Source organism: Nannobrachium achirus, assembly GCF_963921795.1.
Source record: "Nannobrachium achirus genome assembly, chromosome: 14".
In the NCBI taxonomy this organism is placed as follows: domain Eukaryota; kingdom Metazoa; phylum Chordata; class Actinopteri; order Myctophiformes; family Myctophidae; genus Nannobrachium; species Nannobrachium achirus.
In genome coordinates this window covers 6,895,925-6,911,688 of record NC_137821.1, presented here as the reverse complement: position 1 = coordinate 6,911,688, position 15,764 = coordinate 6,895,925, and the positions used below count along the sequence as shown (strand labels likewise).

The 15,764-nt window shown below is 46.7% G+C and overlaps 1 protein-coding gene across 1 annotated transcript in view; it reads left to right on the top strand.

The window, feature by feature from the left end:
* Positions 1-15,764, top strand: part of aco1 (aconitase 1, soluble) — a 53,648-nt gene that overhangs the window by 24,852 nt on the left and 13,032 nt on the right. The window contains exons 10-15 of the mRNA XM_080741967.1: positions 2,141-2,257; positions 3,588-3,747; positions 4,785-4,920; positions 7,114-7,355; positions 8,149-8,273; positions 8,713-8,817. Coding sequence (XP_080598093.1) covers positions 2,141-2,257; positions 3,588-3,747; positions 4,785-4,920; positions 7,114-7,355; positions 8,149-8,273; positions 8,713-8,817 — 885 coding nt within the window. The remainder of the gene's footprint in view (positions 1-2,140; positions 2,258-3,587; positions 3,748-4,784; positions 4,921-7,113; positions 7,356-8,148; positions 8,274-8,712; positions 8,818-15,764) is intronic.

The window sequence follows — 15,764 nt, the reverse complement described above, 5'->3', positions numbered from 1 at the left end:
TGACTCTGTGCTGTCTCTGTTCTCTCAGGTGTTTGAGTTGGACCTGACGGTGCAGTATGTGACATGACTCTGTGGTGTCTCTGTCCTCTCAGGTGTTTGAGTTGGACCTGACGGTGCAGTATGTGACATGACTCTGTGCTGTCTCTGTTCTCTCAGGTGTTTGAGTTGGACCTGACGGTGCAGTATGTGACATGACTCTGTGGTGTCTCTGTCCTCTCAGGTGTTTGAGTTGGACCTGACGGTGCAGTATGTGACATGACTCTGTGCTGTCTCTGTGCCCTCAGGTGTTTGAGTTGGACCTGACGGTGCAGTATGTGACATGACTCTGTGGTGTCTCTGTCCTCTCAGGTGTTTGAGTTGGACCTGACGGTGCAGTATGTGACATGACTCTGTGCTGTCTCTGTGCCCTCAGGTGTTTGAGTTGGACCTGACGGTGCAGTATGTGACATGACTCTGTGTTGTCTCTGTCCTCTCAGGTGTTTGAGTTGGACCTGACGGTGCAGTATGTGACATGACTCTGTGGTGTCTCTGTGCCCTCAGGTGTTTGAGTTGGACCTGACGGTGCAGTATGTGACATGACTCTGTGCTGTCTCTGTCCTCTCAGGTGTTTGAGTTGGACCTGACGGTGCAGTATGTGACATGACTCTGTGGTGTCTCTGTCCTCTCAGGTGTTTGAGTTGGACCTGACGGTGCAGTATGTGACATGACTCTGTGCTGTCTCTGTCCTCTCAGGTGTTTGAGTTGGACCTGACGGTGCAGTATGTGACATGACTCTGTGCTGTCTCTGTCCTCTCAGGTGTTTGAGTTGGACCTGACGGTGCAGTATGTGACATGACTCTGTGGTGTCTCTGTCCTCTCAGGTGTTTGAGTTGGACCTGACGGTGTAGTATGTGACATGACTCTGTGCTGTCTCTGTTCTCTCAGGTGTTTGAGTTGGACCTGACGGTGCAGTATGTGACATGACTCTGTGGTGTCTCTGTCCTCTCAGGTGTTTGAGTTGGACCTGACGGTGCAGTATGTGACATGACTCTGTGCTGTCTCTGTGCCCTCAGGTGTTTGAGTTGGACCTGACGGTGTAGTATGTGACATGACTCTGTGTTGTCTCTGTCCTCTCAGGTGTTTGAGTTGGACCTGACGGTGCAGTATGTGACATGACTCTGTGCTGTCTCTGTGCCCTCAGGTGTTTGAGTTGGACCTGACGGTGCAGTATGTGACATGACTCTGTGTTGTCTCTGTCCTCTCAGGTGTTTGAGTTGGACCTGACGGTGCAGTATGTGACATGACTCTGTGCTGTCTCTGTCCTCTCAGGTGTTTGAGTTGGACCTGACGGTGCAGTATGTGACATGACTCTGTGGTGTCTCTGTCCTCTCAGGTGTTTGAGTTGGACCTGACGGTGCAGTATGTGACATGACTCTGTGCTGTCTCTGTCCTCTCAGGTGTTTGAGTTGGACCTGACGGTGCAGTATGTGACATGACTCTGTGCTGTCTCTGTCCTCTCAGGTGTTTGAGTTGGACCTGACGGTGCAGTATGTGACATGACTCTGTGGTGTCTCTGTCCTCTCAGGTGTTTGAGTTGGACCTGACGGTGTAGTATGTGACATGACTCTGTGCTGTCTCTGTTCTCTCAGGTGTTTGAGTTGGACCTGACGGTGCAGTATGTGACATGACTCTGTGGTGTCTCTGTCCTCTCAGGTGTTTGAGTTGGACCTGACGGTGCAGTATGTGACATGACTCTGTGGTGTCTCTGTGCCCTCAGGTGTTTGAGTTGGACCTGACGGTGCAGTATGTGACATGACTCTGTGGTGTCTCTGTCCTCTCAGGTGTTTGAGTTGGACCTGACGGTGTAGTATGTGACATGACTCTGTGCTGTCTCTGTGCCCTCAGGTGTTTGAGTTGGACCTGACGGTGTAGTATGTGACATGACTCTGTGTTGTCTCTGTCCTCTCAGGTGTTTGAGTTGGACCTGACGGTGCAGTATGTGACATGACTCTGTGCTGTCTCTGTGCCCTCAGGTGTTTGAGTTGGACCTGACGGTGCAGTATGTGACATGACTCTGTGTTGTCTCTGTCCTCTCAGGTGTTTGAGTTGGACCTGACGGTGCAGTATGTGACATGACTCTGTGCTGTCTCTGTCCTCTCAGGTGTTTGAGTTGGACCTGAGCTCCGTGGTCCCGTGCTGCAGCGGACCCAAGAGACCCCAGGACAGGATCGCTGTGTCCGACATGAAGACCGACTTTGAGGCCTGCCTGGCAGCCAAGGTAACGTCTGGTTAGGGCTGTCACGATATGACATTTTACATGACTATTAATTGTCACTCAAATAACTGGCGATTAACGATTTAATTGTGTTTATGTCGTTGACAATTACATTTCTGTTTGGCTTTTAGGCTTTGAAGTTGCACATGGCAGATATGACACAAAACCTAAATACACGAAGAAATTACTGACATATTCGACAACTTACTACTTAAAAAATAACATTGATAGTGGAAATAGCCGATCTACAAGCTCACAACGCGTCGCATCTTGCGACGCGTTGTGAGCTTGTAGATCTGCTATTTCCACTATTTCTGTCATTTTTCAACATTCACGATTATGACGATTATGACAAAATAATTGCGATAATGTCAAATAATCACGATTAGACGATTATGTAATAATTGTGACAGCCCTACGTCTGGTAACCCTGACAGCGAACAGCGGGTAAACAAAGCAACTCATGAATTTGATTGGCTATCGTCCGAAAGGGATAATATTTTCATGTTTTTGGCCGCCAACTTTTCAACTATGGTCTCATTGCCATCATTACTTCGCCTGCTATCGCCAGTAGTTGCCGGGTCCCATAGACAAATAAGCCGGGCTGTTGCCCGCTGTTAAAACCGTATCTGTAGGAGCAGTGTTCAAAAATGTGTTTTGCAAAGATCGGCCTGATGGTGGCGCTAAATGAGACAGATGCATGTTGATGACATGACTCTAGAGACACTGTGTAGCTTTGCGTGATTTTTAAGCCAAAATGTGTAGGAGCAGTGTCCAAAAATGTGTTTTGCAAAATCAGGCTGATGGTGGCGCAAGAAGAGGGCCATGTGAGAAATGTGGGGTGGAGGGTGTGGTTTGGCAGCCAAGGAGTGTGTGTGCAAAGTTAAGCATGGATAGGGGCAACGGTGGCGGAGATATGAGTAGGGCAAAAGTGTGACGTGACGTGTGACGGACTGACTGACTGACTGACTGACTGACTGACTGACTGACTGACTGACTGACTGACTGACTGACGGACAGACAGCCGGTGGAGGTTTTGATAGTAACTGCGACCTAACGGTCGCGATTAGGAGATAAATGCACCTTTGTGAATATATCTCACAGCGCGGCACTCGTTCCCCGCTGTGAGCTTGTATCTGCTATTTTTCAATAGTTAAAGCATTAAATAATTGAATTCTGGGCCTAAATGGGTTAACACAACACTGTACCACCTCCCAAGTGTACATACTTTCCCCATGTTTTCATCATGTTTTGACGCTTGCTTTAGCGATGTAAAAGGTGTGTTTTCTCAATCCTTCTGTGTGTGTGTGTCTACGATGTGGTGTGATTCCAGCAAGGGTTCAAGGGCTTCCAGGTGCCCGCGGAGCGCCACGATGCCACCGTGCCCATCCAGTTCAACGGCTCAGAGTACACGCTGGCACACGGCTCCGTGGTCATCGCTGCCATCACCAGCTGCACCAACACCAGCAACCCCTCTGTGATGCTGGGGGCCGGTACGTGTTTAACTCTTCAACTGATTCAATGCCGTCAATTTGCCCTCTGTCCATATTGCCAAAGACGAGATCCTTGTAATCTTTTAATTACACTGGATTATGATGGCGAGCGCTCCCCAGCACCTGTGAGTGATTCTGGGGTTCCCATGGTCATGAAATTCCTGGAAATATTTTGAAATTAGAAAGATATTTTTCCAGTACTGGAAAAGTTTGGGAATTGATCAAGGGTCCTGGAAAAAATGTCTATGCATTGTTTTTGGTTATTGATTTTGTTAACTTATTTACTGCCACCATAAATCGACTTTGAGGGTTCCCTGCCACGATTTTCGTCCTTTTGACGTGGGCACGTGCGTGTCCATCGTGCACGATCCACATGCACGCCACGGCCCGTTTGCAGCGTGCGCGCTTCATTTTTGGTACACTACCTGTCTTTGGGCATTGCACATAGGAGTAAGCGACTCGTTACTGCACTGAATTATTGTCATATAGTCCTGGAAATTGGCTTAAATACTCTGGAGAGTTTTGGAAATTCATTGGTAAAAATGTGTGGGAACCGGCGTGGATATAAGGTCTACTATGCCCAGAATGCACTGGGAAATGTAATCTGAAAATCATTAGTCCGTTTATCTCGGAAACCTTTCCCAGATGCGTTTTTTAGTAAAAACAAGCTTTTTCTCTCTCTCTTAACTAAAGACCAGATGATCACAGATATAATAGTTATTTTTTACGGTGGATAGAAGAGAGACAAGTCTTTTAAACGTCACTGTTGTTTACGTGTGCGTTGGAAATTAGTCTGTGGCTTTTCAAAGGTTTGTGAAAAGGCTCGAAATCGCTGGCAGGGGGAGACTAGCTGTTTTAACTTTCTGTTAAAAAGTTAACTGACATAGAAAGTGTTTTTACATACCTTTGCGACAATCCATCTTTTTACGTATTAAAAAGGTCTTACATGTTGTGAACCACTGCTCTAAGCAAGCGATGCCGTTGTGCAATGGAATATACATTAGATGATGTTGGGTTTGTTTCTCTCTCTCTCTCAGGGCTGCTGGCGAAGAAGGCCATAGAACATGGTCTGAGTGTGAAGCCCTACATAAAGACCAGCCTCTCCCCAGGCAGTGGGGTGGTGACCTACTACCTAAAGGAGAGCGGAGTGATGGACTACCTCTTCAAGTTAGGGTACGTACATAAACACCACCATGTCATGGACTACCTCTTCAAGTTAGGGTACGTACATAAACACCACCATGTCATGGACTACCTCTTCAAGTTAGGGTACGTACATAAACACCGCCATGTCATGGACTACCTCTTCAAGTTAGGGTACGTACATAAACACCAGCCTGTAACCGGGCAGACCACCTCTTCCAGTTAGGGTAAGTATTTAGCTCTGCAGGGTTCCCACGGTCATGAAATTCCTGGAAATATTTTGAAATTAGAAAAATATTGTTCCAGTACTAGAAAAGTTTGGGAATTGATCAAGGGTCCTGGAAGGTCCTGGAAAAAATGGCTATGCATTGTCTTTGGTTATTGATTATGTTAATACCTCTGAAATGACAAATTCAACATTGGCCAAATTGTCAAATATTAGAGGCAGAAATTGTGAAAATAGCAGATCTACATGCTCACAACGCCTCGCAGCGCGAGGCGTTGTGAGAATGTAGATCTGCTATTTTCACAATAAAACCGTGTTATACAAAATTCCTCTACTCTTAGTGCTCGTCAGGGTGCCGTTCAAATAAGATTATTTGGGGGGTCACGGCCTGAAAAGGTTGAGAACCACAGGCATACACTACCTGTCTTTAGGCATTGCGCATAGGAGTAAGCGACTCGTTATTGAGCTATATAGTCCTGGAAATCGGGTAAAATATTCTGGAAAAGTTTTGGAAATGAATTGGTAAAGATGTGTGGGAAACCTGGCTCTGGTCCATAGCGTTAGTGGAGTTCCCCCTAACGCTATGTTCCTCTACCTCCGCCCCGGCTTGGCAAAACCGGAAAGACCTGTCGTCTGGTCTGAAAATAACAAACTGTTTCGCCCCTCACCAAACCAAAGGTATCAGTGGACAGTTGAAAGCTTACTCTACTTAGTGGACGCAGTCTGAGCCCCCCACCACGCGCTTAAAATACATTTCTAGGGCAAAATGAAAAATATTCTACCGGATGGAGACTCCATTTCTTCTAGTTTTTTACTGTTTGTCGTCGCCATCACGGTGCCAACTCACAGAAGACCGCATTAACAGAGCATTAGATGTTATTCAGCTCTACAACGTTGGAAGCGCTGTTTCGTAAAAACAGTCTTCAACCAGGAAGAGTGTCTCCATCCGGTGGAATATTTTTCATTCCGCCCTAGAAATGTATTTTAAGCATGTGGTGGGGGGCCCAGACTGCGTCCACTAAGTAGAGTAAGCTTTCAACTGGCCACAGATGGTCAGATACCTTTGGTTTGGTGAGGGGTGAAACAGTTTTTATTTTCAGACCAGACGACGGGGCTTTCCGGTTTTGCGGAGCCGGGGTGGAGGTAGAGGAACATAGCGTTAGGGAGAACTCCAACGCTATGGACCAGAGCTAAGTAAGCACTGTAAGGCTGGGGGAAACACATGAATGAACCCTTTGTGACCAAAAGCGCTTTATATTATTCACACAACAGGATCAGGCACAGAGGGACTCGCAGATTCAGATTGTTGCTACAGCGTCACACAAAAGTGTCAAAAGTAGCACTGTTTACACAAAAAAAGTTCCTTACCCCTCCAATCAGGCAGGAGGCAGTATACACAAAAGTGTCAAAAGTAGCAGATCTACAAGCTCAAAACGCGGCATGTACCCTCACAAAAACATGCAGTAAACCTGGCTGCTATACTGCCTCCCGCCTGATGCGGTCGCTTTGGGACAAAAAGCTGCATATTTCCTCCAAATGATTTTAAGTACAGATTTAAAATGTGTTTAAACTAAGGTAGGAGCTCTGTTTCATACTGTATGTGCAGTAGGTCTAGTGGTCACTCAGTGGTTTGTAGTACTTAGGGTGGTTGTGTTCCATTCTCTAGCCTTCAGTTCACACATGTTGCTGCTGCGTTGGCACATTCAGTCACCAGGAGTGTGATTTAAGCTCCTTTGAGGTGAATTCCATGTTGTTTATGAGCGGCCGCAGCTTAGTGAGCCTCGTAATCCCAAAGGTCACCCGTTTTGCTCTCTGGCTTGCCCTGTATACGCGTGTCAACTTTGCGTGTCCCTGAACATGACACTTAAAATGACGACTTTACAACTTTTCAACTCACATTTTTTTCGTGTGTGTGTGTGTGTGCGTGCGTGTGCGTGCAGGTGCGCGGGTATACACGTAAATGTTAAATAAACATTGTCCTGGTTGTGTCCCGTTAGGTTTGAGGTGGTGGGCTACGGCTGTATGACCTGCATAGGGAACAGTGGACCCCTCCCTGAGCCTGTGGTGGAGGCCATCACCCAGGGGGACCTGGTGGCCGCAGGCATCCTATCAGGGAACAGGAACTTCGAGGGGCGTGTCCACCCCAACACCAGAGCCAACTACCTGGCCTCCCCGCCCCTCGTCATCGCCTACGCCATCGCGGGGACCGTGAGGATCGACTTCGAGACGGAGCCCATAGGTAACCTACAGTAGTGACCGTTGAAGCTTCATTCATACATTGGTGCTTGGATGTGTGAGGGTGTCAAGTGTCAAAAAGCACATAATCTAGAAGCTCGCCTCCCTTGTTAGCTTGGAGATCTGTGACACTACGGAGTATACATTTGGCTAAAGCTGAGCTTAAATAATAATGTATTCTCTAATGTATATTTTTATTTAAAAATGTATTTATTTAATTTAATAATGTACTCTGCAAGCCAAAGAGTACATCTTCATGATGTCACTGATGACATGACCCCACAATCAATCTATGCAACACAGAAGGGGGGGGACTTTGTATTTTATTTCCACAACAACTCTAAGGTATATTAATGACATTGTTCAAAGTTGAAAATGAGTGCTCTGTTTTATACATCAGTTTACAGTTTAGGCATTTAGCAGACGTTTTTAATCCAAAGCGACTTACAATAAGCACATAAAACATCACAATAATAAACAAGATAATATGTCAGTACATCAACAGCAATATAACAAATGCATCGGAGTATTACTCGTGCAAAGCAAAAATGGCCAATCTACAAACTCACTCACGTTTGGAACATTATCCATTTCCTGACATTTTTGCTTTTTGCACTTACTATACAAAGTTCCTGTCCGACAATAAATCTTTCTTCATACAGTACATGTTTATATTGCTTTTTCTGGCTGCTTTTGGAGTCTGTTTGGTTTAGTTTTTTGATGTTTTTTTCCTGAACTGATAACTTGTCCATGTCCTTGGTGCTGATGATATCTAGTATCCTTTCTCTCCTCTTTAGCTGTGAACGCTGAGGGGAAGGAGATCTTCCTCAGAGACATCTGGCCCACCAGAGAGGAGATCCAAGCTGTGGAGAGAGAGTTTGTCATCCCCTCCATGTTCAAAGAGGTCTACGAGAAGATCGAGGTACAGTAGAGAGAGTTTGTCATCCCCTCCATGTTCAAAGAGGTCTACGAGAAGATCGAGGTACAGTAGAGAGAGTTTGTCATCCCCTCCATGTTCAAAGAGGTCTACGAGAAGATAGAGGTACCGTAGAGCAGGGGTTCCCAAATCTTTTAGCTCGAGACCCATAAGAGAGAATAGACGTTTGCCCCAGGACCCAAACTAGTAGAAATGGCAGCTCTACAGGCTCTTGTAGAGCTTGTAGATTGTCTATTTTCACAATTTCTTAAACATTTGTTTTCTAATGTATGTAATTTATTAGATTTTTCTTATGTTTATTCATGATATTACATAGAAAAATCGTTGCATATATATTTATTTTATTCATGAAAACTAGCTTTTTCAGGACTGTTTTTTGAAAATGCTTTGAAATTATATTAATAATAAGCTGTACTTCTTTCAGAGCGTGAACGAGCGCTGGAACGCGCTGGTCGCTTCCACTGACAAGCTGTACACCTGGGACCCAAGCTCCACCTACATCAAGTCTCCACCCTTCTTTGAAGGACTGGTAAATATACACACATCAAGTCTCCACCCTTCTTTGAAGGACTGGTAAATATACACACATCAAGTCTCCACCCTTCTTTGATGGACTGGTAAATATACACACATCAAGTCTCCACCCTTCTTTGACGGACTGGTAAATACACACACATCAAGTCTCCACCCTTCTTTGACGGACTGGTAAATACACACACATCAAGTCTCCACCCTTCTTTGAAGGACTGGTAAATATACACACATCAAGTCTCCACCCTTCTTTGACGGACTGGTAAATACACACACATCAAGTCTCCACCCTTCTTTGACGGACTGGTAAATACACACACATCAAGTCTCCACCCTTCTTTGACGGACTGGTAAATATACACACATCAAGTCTCCACCCTTCTTTGAAGGACTGGTAAATATACACACATCAAGTCTCCACCCTTCTTTGACAGACTGGTAAATATACACACATCAAGTCTCCACCCTTCTTTGACGGACTGGTAAATATACACACAAGTTCAATGACAGAGAAGGAACTGCTGTACACCTAATTGGGTCAGTGTCAGTGATACATAACTAGTCCAATAAATATCCACAGCCAAATAGTTAGAGTGAGTATATTACACAGAGAGGAATGCAGATTATGGTATTCACATGCCTTATGGATATTTACAATTTAGGCATTTAGCAGCTAGGGCTGTCACAATTATTACATAATCGTCTAATCGCAATTATTTGGCTCCTCCATACCTCCAAAACCTGATCACCCCCTACACCCCCACCCGTTCACTTAGATCAGCCAACACAGGGATGCTGACAGAACCCTCGCTAAAAACTCCAGGGCAAAAATCCACTCGTCCGAGACAGTTTGCCCTCCTGGCCCCCAAGTTGTGGAATAAACTCCCTGTCGCACTTAGAACAACGGACTCACTCGCTAGCTTTCGCCGTGGACTGAAGACTCACCTTTTCAGACTCCACCTAAACCCTTAGCACTACAGAAAAGTCAGTGACCATACATGAAGCTAGTTAGCATTAGTTTTTTTGTCTTTAGGTTTTTAGAACTTTGATTATACTGTGTTGTAAATTCCCTTCCATTGTGCCCTGAGTTTAATATTGAGTTTATTCTGTTCAGGCACCCTTTTGGGCAGCTACATTTTCCACTTCAGTCAGGCACTTAGGTGGCTCTGGAACTGTTGGGGTCCTAATTGTGAACAGTGACATGACAGAACATGTCTACACAGTGCCTTAAATCTGCAATATTCTAAGAGTGCGTTTGTGAAGAGTAAGTCATTACTGCATTGTATTACTTAAATGTGTGTTATGTGAAGAGAATGTTGTGTGTAATGAACATGACGTTTTTGGGCCATAATGGGAATTTCTGTGCTGTTTCTGTGTTGTTTAGCACATATGCTAATTTCGTTAGCCTGGCCAGCTAGCTGGGAGTACTGTCTAGACTGCTATTGTGTTGTTTAGCTAATATGCTAATTTCGCTAGCCTAGCTAGCTAGCTGGGAGCATTCCATTGTGAAGTCCTGTTTTCATGGCCCTGTGCTTATTGTGTGCCACATTAAATGTGGAATACTAGTTCCCTGGTGTAATGCCAGCTAATACATTCAGTTGAGCATTTCTTACTATGTAGGCATTCTGTAGTAGGCTAAATACAATTACAGCTTGTTGTTAATTGATGTAATTATAAGTAGCCTAATGGTATTCTATTGTCTCATTCTGTTACAGAATTACCACTCAAATACAGTCCTTTATTATCCTTCATCCATCATTCATCTGTCAGTCATTCAACTGTACTGTTGCCAATCTTATATAAAAGCTATTCTGGAATCCACGTCTGCTCTTTTACTGGAGTATCTGTCCTGGGTAGAGAGGTCCCAGCAAACATTGACAGCAATCTCCAATATTGGTCCTTCGGAGCCCGATCATCTTTATCCACGACGGTACCATGGACACCCAGAGGACAGCAGCAGCACACGGAGATGCAGCACAAGTACAGGGAAGACTGCGACAGTTTCCACTACACCTGCAAGGCTATGAGGTTAGCCTGCCACAGTCCCTCATGCCTAATACTGCCCCTTCCGAAGACGTCAACATGAGAGCCAGCGTACAGCAGCTGCGGTCACTCAGCCTGCAGACCGAGTTTGCAGCTACAGGTGACCAGCTACACACCACGCCCGGGCCATCTACCTGTCCATCTGCACTAGGAGCAGCTAATAGAAATGAATGGGACACATCATCATATGCTATTAACATGCCCAGCCTGCAGAACACACATGAGGGACTCCAATCGCCAACCCCCTCAGAAGCGAGCCACTACAATCGGAGTCCATCCGAACACAGCTCTAGCTCAGGTGGGTCTGGTTCTCACACGCCGCAGCAATCATCACACGTCAGCCCAGGAGTCTCGTCAAACCACCAACATTATTTGAACCCCCAAGCAACAACGGCCTCAATGTCAAGCCAAAGTCAACAGAGCCACACATCGGCGCAGTCCATACCTCCCACAATGACTTTTGCACCACTGCTTAGTGCAGCACCTACGTCGCCACCTGCCACCACAACGAGTATGGCGCAGTCTAGCTACCAGACAATGCAATCAGTGGGCCACATGGGTCAACCAACGTTGGCAGCCCCAGGGTACCAGCCTCACAGTAGTGGCATAATGGGCACACAGACTCTATATCAGCCTATCTCAACGACAGCTGCACATCCAGCAAATCACTACGCGCCAGCCCGCCCAGCACAGTCAATATACGAGAGAGCAATGGCGCTGCATCCCACACACCTGTCATCTTCTGATCATGCCCTCTCAACAGGAGATCAGCACCCAGCAGCGACGCCTCATCAGCAGCAGCTCACCCCAGCCATGGCACAGTCACCTGCTGCACATTCCATTCAGACATTAAGCCTGCACACAGCAGCTATGCCTGTACACTACCAACCAGCCACCTGGTTAGCGGCGCCTTCACCATACCTGCCTGCAGAGATCCTGCAACCAGCACACCAGTCTCCGCCAGTTACCTCTGCACGGCCAGTGTATCAAATGCCCGAGTGCCAGCAGAGCCACCAGTCTCAACCGATGTATCAGCAGCAGCCGGTGTATCAGCAGCAGCACCAGCCTGCTCCAGTAACCCAGGCGACCTATCAGGTGGTGTCTCCAGCATATGGCACAGTTCCATCCCAACCTGCATCTGCCCAGCCGTTCCAATATGGCTATCAGCCCCATCCTGCTCCTGTCTTTAACCCCCAGCTATCTTCAATATCTCAACCAGTCATTCAGTCCCTGCCAGTCCAATACGCCAGTCAGCCAGCCTATCAACTCCATCATGGTCCAACACCACAGGTCCAGTATGTTCCTCAACCCCTGTATACACCACCACAGTCGCCATACGCCTTCCAGCCTCCCATGCAGCCAGTTCCCGTACCTAAACTGCCCAATCTGGTGCATGATAGTGAAAGAGAATTCACTGACCTGAAGATGGCGCTGGACCACCTACTCAGTCCCCACACTGAACTCTCTGAACATTACAAGTACCGTGTGCTCATGGAGCACCTGGTTCTGGATGAAGCCAAGCTAATAGCCCAGTCCTGCAGACATTATGCACAGCCCTATACAGCCGCCATGCAGGCCTTGCAGCGGCAATATGGACAGCCACATCAACTCGCTCAAAGCGAGATTGCAGCCATCCTGAACTCTCCTGATCTTAAAGCAGGAGACTGCAAAGCCTTCCAGAGCTTTGCCCTTAGCATTGAACTGCTTGTGGCAATGCTGACATCGCTGGAAGGGCCTAACGGGATGGAAGTGATGTCGACCGGCCATGTTGATCGGCTCCTGAGTAAGCTCCCCAACCAATTGAGGGACACCTTCGTGGAGCATCTACAGGCTCGAGGTCGCCTTAACACGAACAGCCTAAACCCATACAACCTAAGAGACCTCTCAGAATGGCTCAAGGGGAAAGCTGAAGCTCAGCGTCTCTCTGCGAAAATGGCACAGCGTCATCGGACTGATGGGCCACAGCACCCTAATAGAAACAAGCAAGTTCCCACACACAGGCCTTACAACCAGCCTGTCTCAGTTTATCATGGCGCTGACGAGCCTGAATCAGACATCAATCGACCTTCAGACTCAGAGACATTCAAGCCAGAGGCTAAACAGCAGTGGACCAAGAGGATATGTCTCTTCTGTAAGAGCACCGAGCACTACCTCTCAGAGTGTCCAAATATCGTCCAGCACTCACCAGAAGAGATTGAGAAGTGGATAGCAGACGGCAAGCGTTGTCATAAGTGTGGTCGCACCAACCATGAGCAAGATGCCTGTACCCTCAAGAAAGCATGCAGTGAATGCCAAGAGGTTCACCTCAGAGTACTCCATGCCATAGCCAAGCCAGGACCCCACGTTTACCTCATCACACCAAAGGATCGTGCCTCACTCACCAACCCCCAGCGAGGGGGGAAAGTGTACCTCAAGGTGGTGCCGGTCCTCATAAGCCACGGGAGAAAGTCACTGCACACATACGCAGTCTTAGACGATGGGGCTGAGCGCACAATAATACTGCCAACTGCCGTCCGACAACTGGGACTCGAAGGCAAAGCTGAGACCCTCTCTCTGCGCACCATCCGCCAGGACGTGGCTTGCCTCACGGGTGCATCAGTCAATTTCAAAGTGGCCTCCCTGATGCAGCCTTCGAAACAGTTTTCAGTTAAAGGAGCCTTCACTGCAGGTCGGCTGGCCTTATCACAGCAATCCTACCCGGTGACTTCACTCCAACAGCGCTACCGTCACCTGCGAGGCCTTCAACTGCAGGACTTCAGTAACGTACAGCCACTACTGCTAATCGGTGCAGATTGTTCCCACCTGATCACAGCCAAAGAGCCTGTCAGGTTCAGCCCCAGAGGTGGACCGGTAGCTGTTCGCACAGCACTCGGCTGGGCAATCCAGGGTCCAGATGGTCCCCCACCTAATACTACCTCCTGCTACTTAACAGCTCTCAGGCCAGAACCAGAAGCCCTCTACCAACAAGATGAACATCTCAGGCAACTTGATGTGCCTGCATGTCAAAGTGACAAGTTAGCAGTATGGTCCCGTCTGGACCAAGGGTCATGCACCAAAGGGGTGAATGGCAGTGACATCCTCCAGAATGCCACACCTCTACACTGTGTCAAGGATGTGCCATTACTGAAAGCAGTTCCCAATGCAGAGCGACAGCGGTTAAACTACAGAGTTAACAAGCTTGCCATTGAGCCGACCCATGGCAAGACCCTGCCAGAGCTGGCGGCACCAAGTCAGTGCCTTCAAGGATCACTACTCATCCGTGAGCTGTCGGACAACTCACCAACACTCACTACGTCCACAGAGCCAGAAGAGCTCAAGCTAAATGTCTTCTGCAGCCTCACACAGACAAGTCTGGCACTTCCAATAAGAGACATTGCACAGTCCAACGGCTGCACAGTTCTGGCCAAGGCAGCCCAGCAGTTAGCTCACGGGGCGGCAGCTGAATCCTCCTCACTCCAGTCTGATCACAGAGACACTGCAGTCCTCCCATTGAAGGCCAATCGTAAGCTCAGTGTGCCCTCACAAGAGACAGAGCCTATCACACTGCACAGGTTCCTGATGGGGCGGCAGGACACCTTCCTGCCACAAGGAACCTACACTCAACCACACTCCAGCACTTACCTTCGACCAGTAGCACACCTGGTCCAGTTGCCAGCCATTTTCAAGGACAATACTGACACAAGGGCTGAGGTACCACCTTGGGGAATTTATTGTTTCTTACTTCATAGCCATGCTATTCAGGGGGCGGCTGTTGTAAATTCCCTTCCATTGTGCCCTGAGTTTAATATTGAGTTTATTCTGTTCAGGCACCCTTTTGGGCAGCTACATTTTCCACTTCAGTCAGGCACTTTGGAACTGTTGGGGTCCTAATTGTGAACAGTGACATGACAGAACATGTCTACACAGTGCCTTAAATCTGCAATATTCTAAGAGTGCGTTTGTGAAGAGTAAGTCATTACTGCATTGTATTACTTAAATGTGTGTTATGTGAAGAGAATGTTGTGTGTAATGAACATGACGTTTTTGGGCCATAATGGGAATTTCTGTGCTGTTTCTGTGTTGTTTAGCACATATGCTAATTTCGTTAGCCTGGCCAGCTAGCTGGGAGTACTGTCTAGACTGCTATTGTGTTGTTTAGCTAATATGCTAATTTCGCTAGCCTAGCTAGCTAGCTGGGAGCATTCCATTGTGAAGTCCTGTTTTCATGGCCCTGTGCTTATTGTGTGCCACATTAAATGTGGAATACTAGTTCCCTGGTGTAATGCCAGCTAATACATTCAGTTGAGCATTTCTTACTATGTAGGCATTCTGTAGTAGGCTAAATACAATTACAGCTTGTTGTTAATTGATGTAATTATAAGTAGCCTAATGGTATTCTATTGTCTCATTCTGTTACAGAATTACCACTCAAATACAGTCCTTTATTATCCTTCATCCATCATTCATCTGTCAGTCATTCAACTGTACTGTTGCCAATCTTATATAAAAGCTATTCTGGAATCCACGTCTGCTCTTTTACTGGAGTATCTGTCCTGGGTAGAGAGGTCCCAGCAAACATTAACAGCAATCTCCAATATACTGTGTTTTTTCTAGATAGATATCCATTTGCATTTGTTATATTGTTGATGATGTTCTGACATATTATCTTGTTTATTATTGTGATGTTATCTACTTATTGTAAGTCGCTTTGGATTAAAAGCGTCTGCTAAATGCCTAAACTGTAAACTGTAATTATTTGACATAATCGCGATTCTTTTTCATAATCGTCATAATCGTTTCCATGTTGAAAAATGTTCATATATCTTTGTTAAAGTAAAAAATAGTGGAAATAGCTGATCTACAAGCTCACAACGCGTCGCGATGCGACGCGTTGTGAGATTGTAGATCGGCTATTTCCATTTT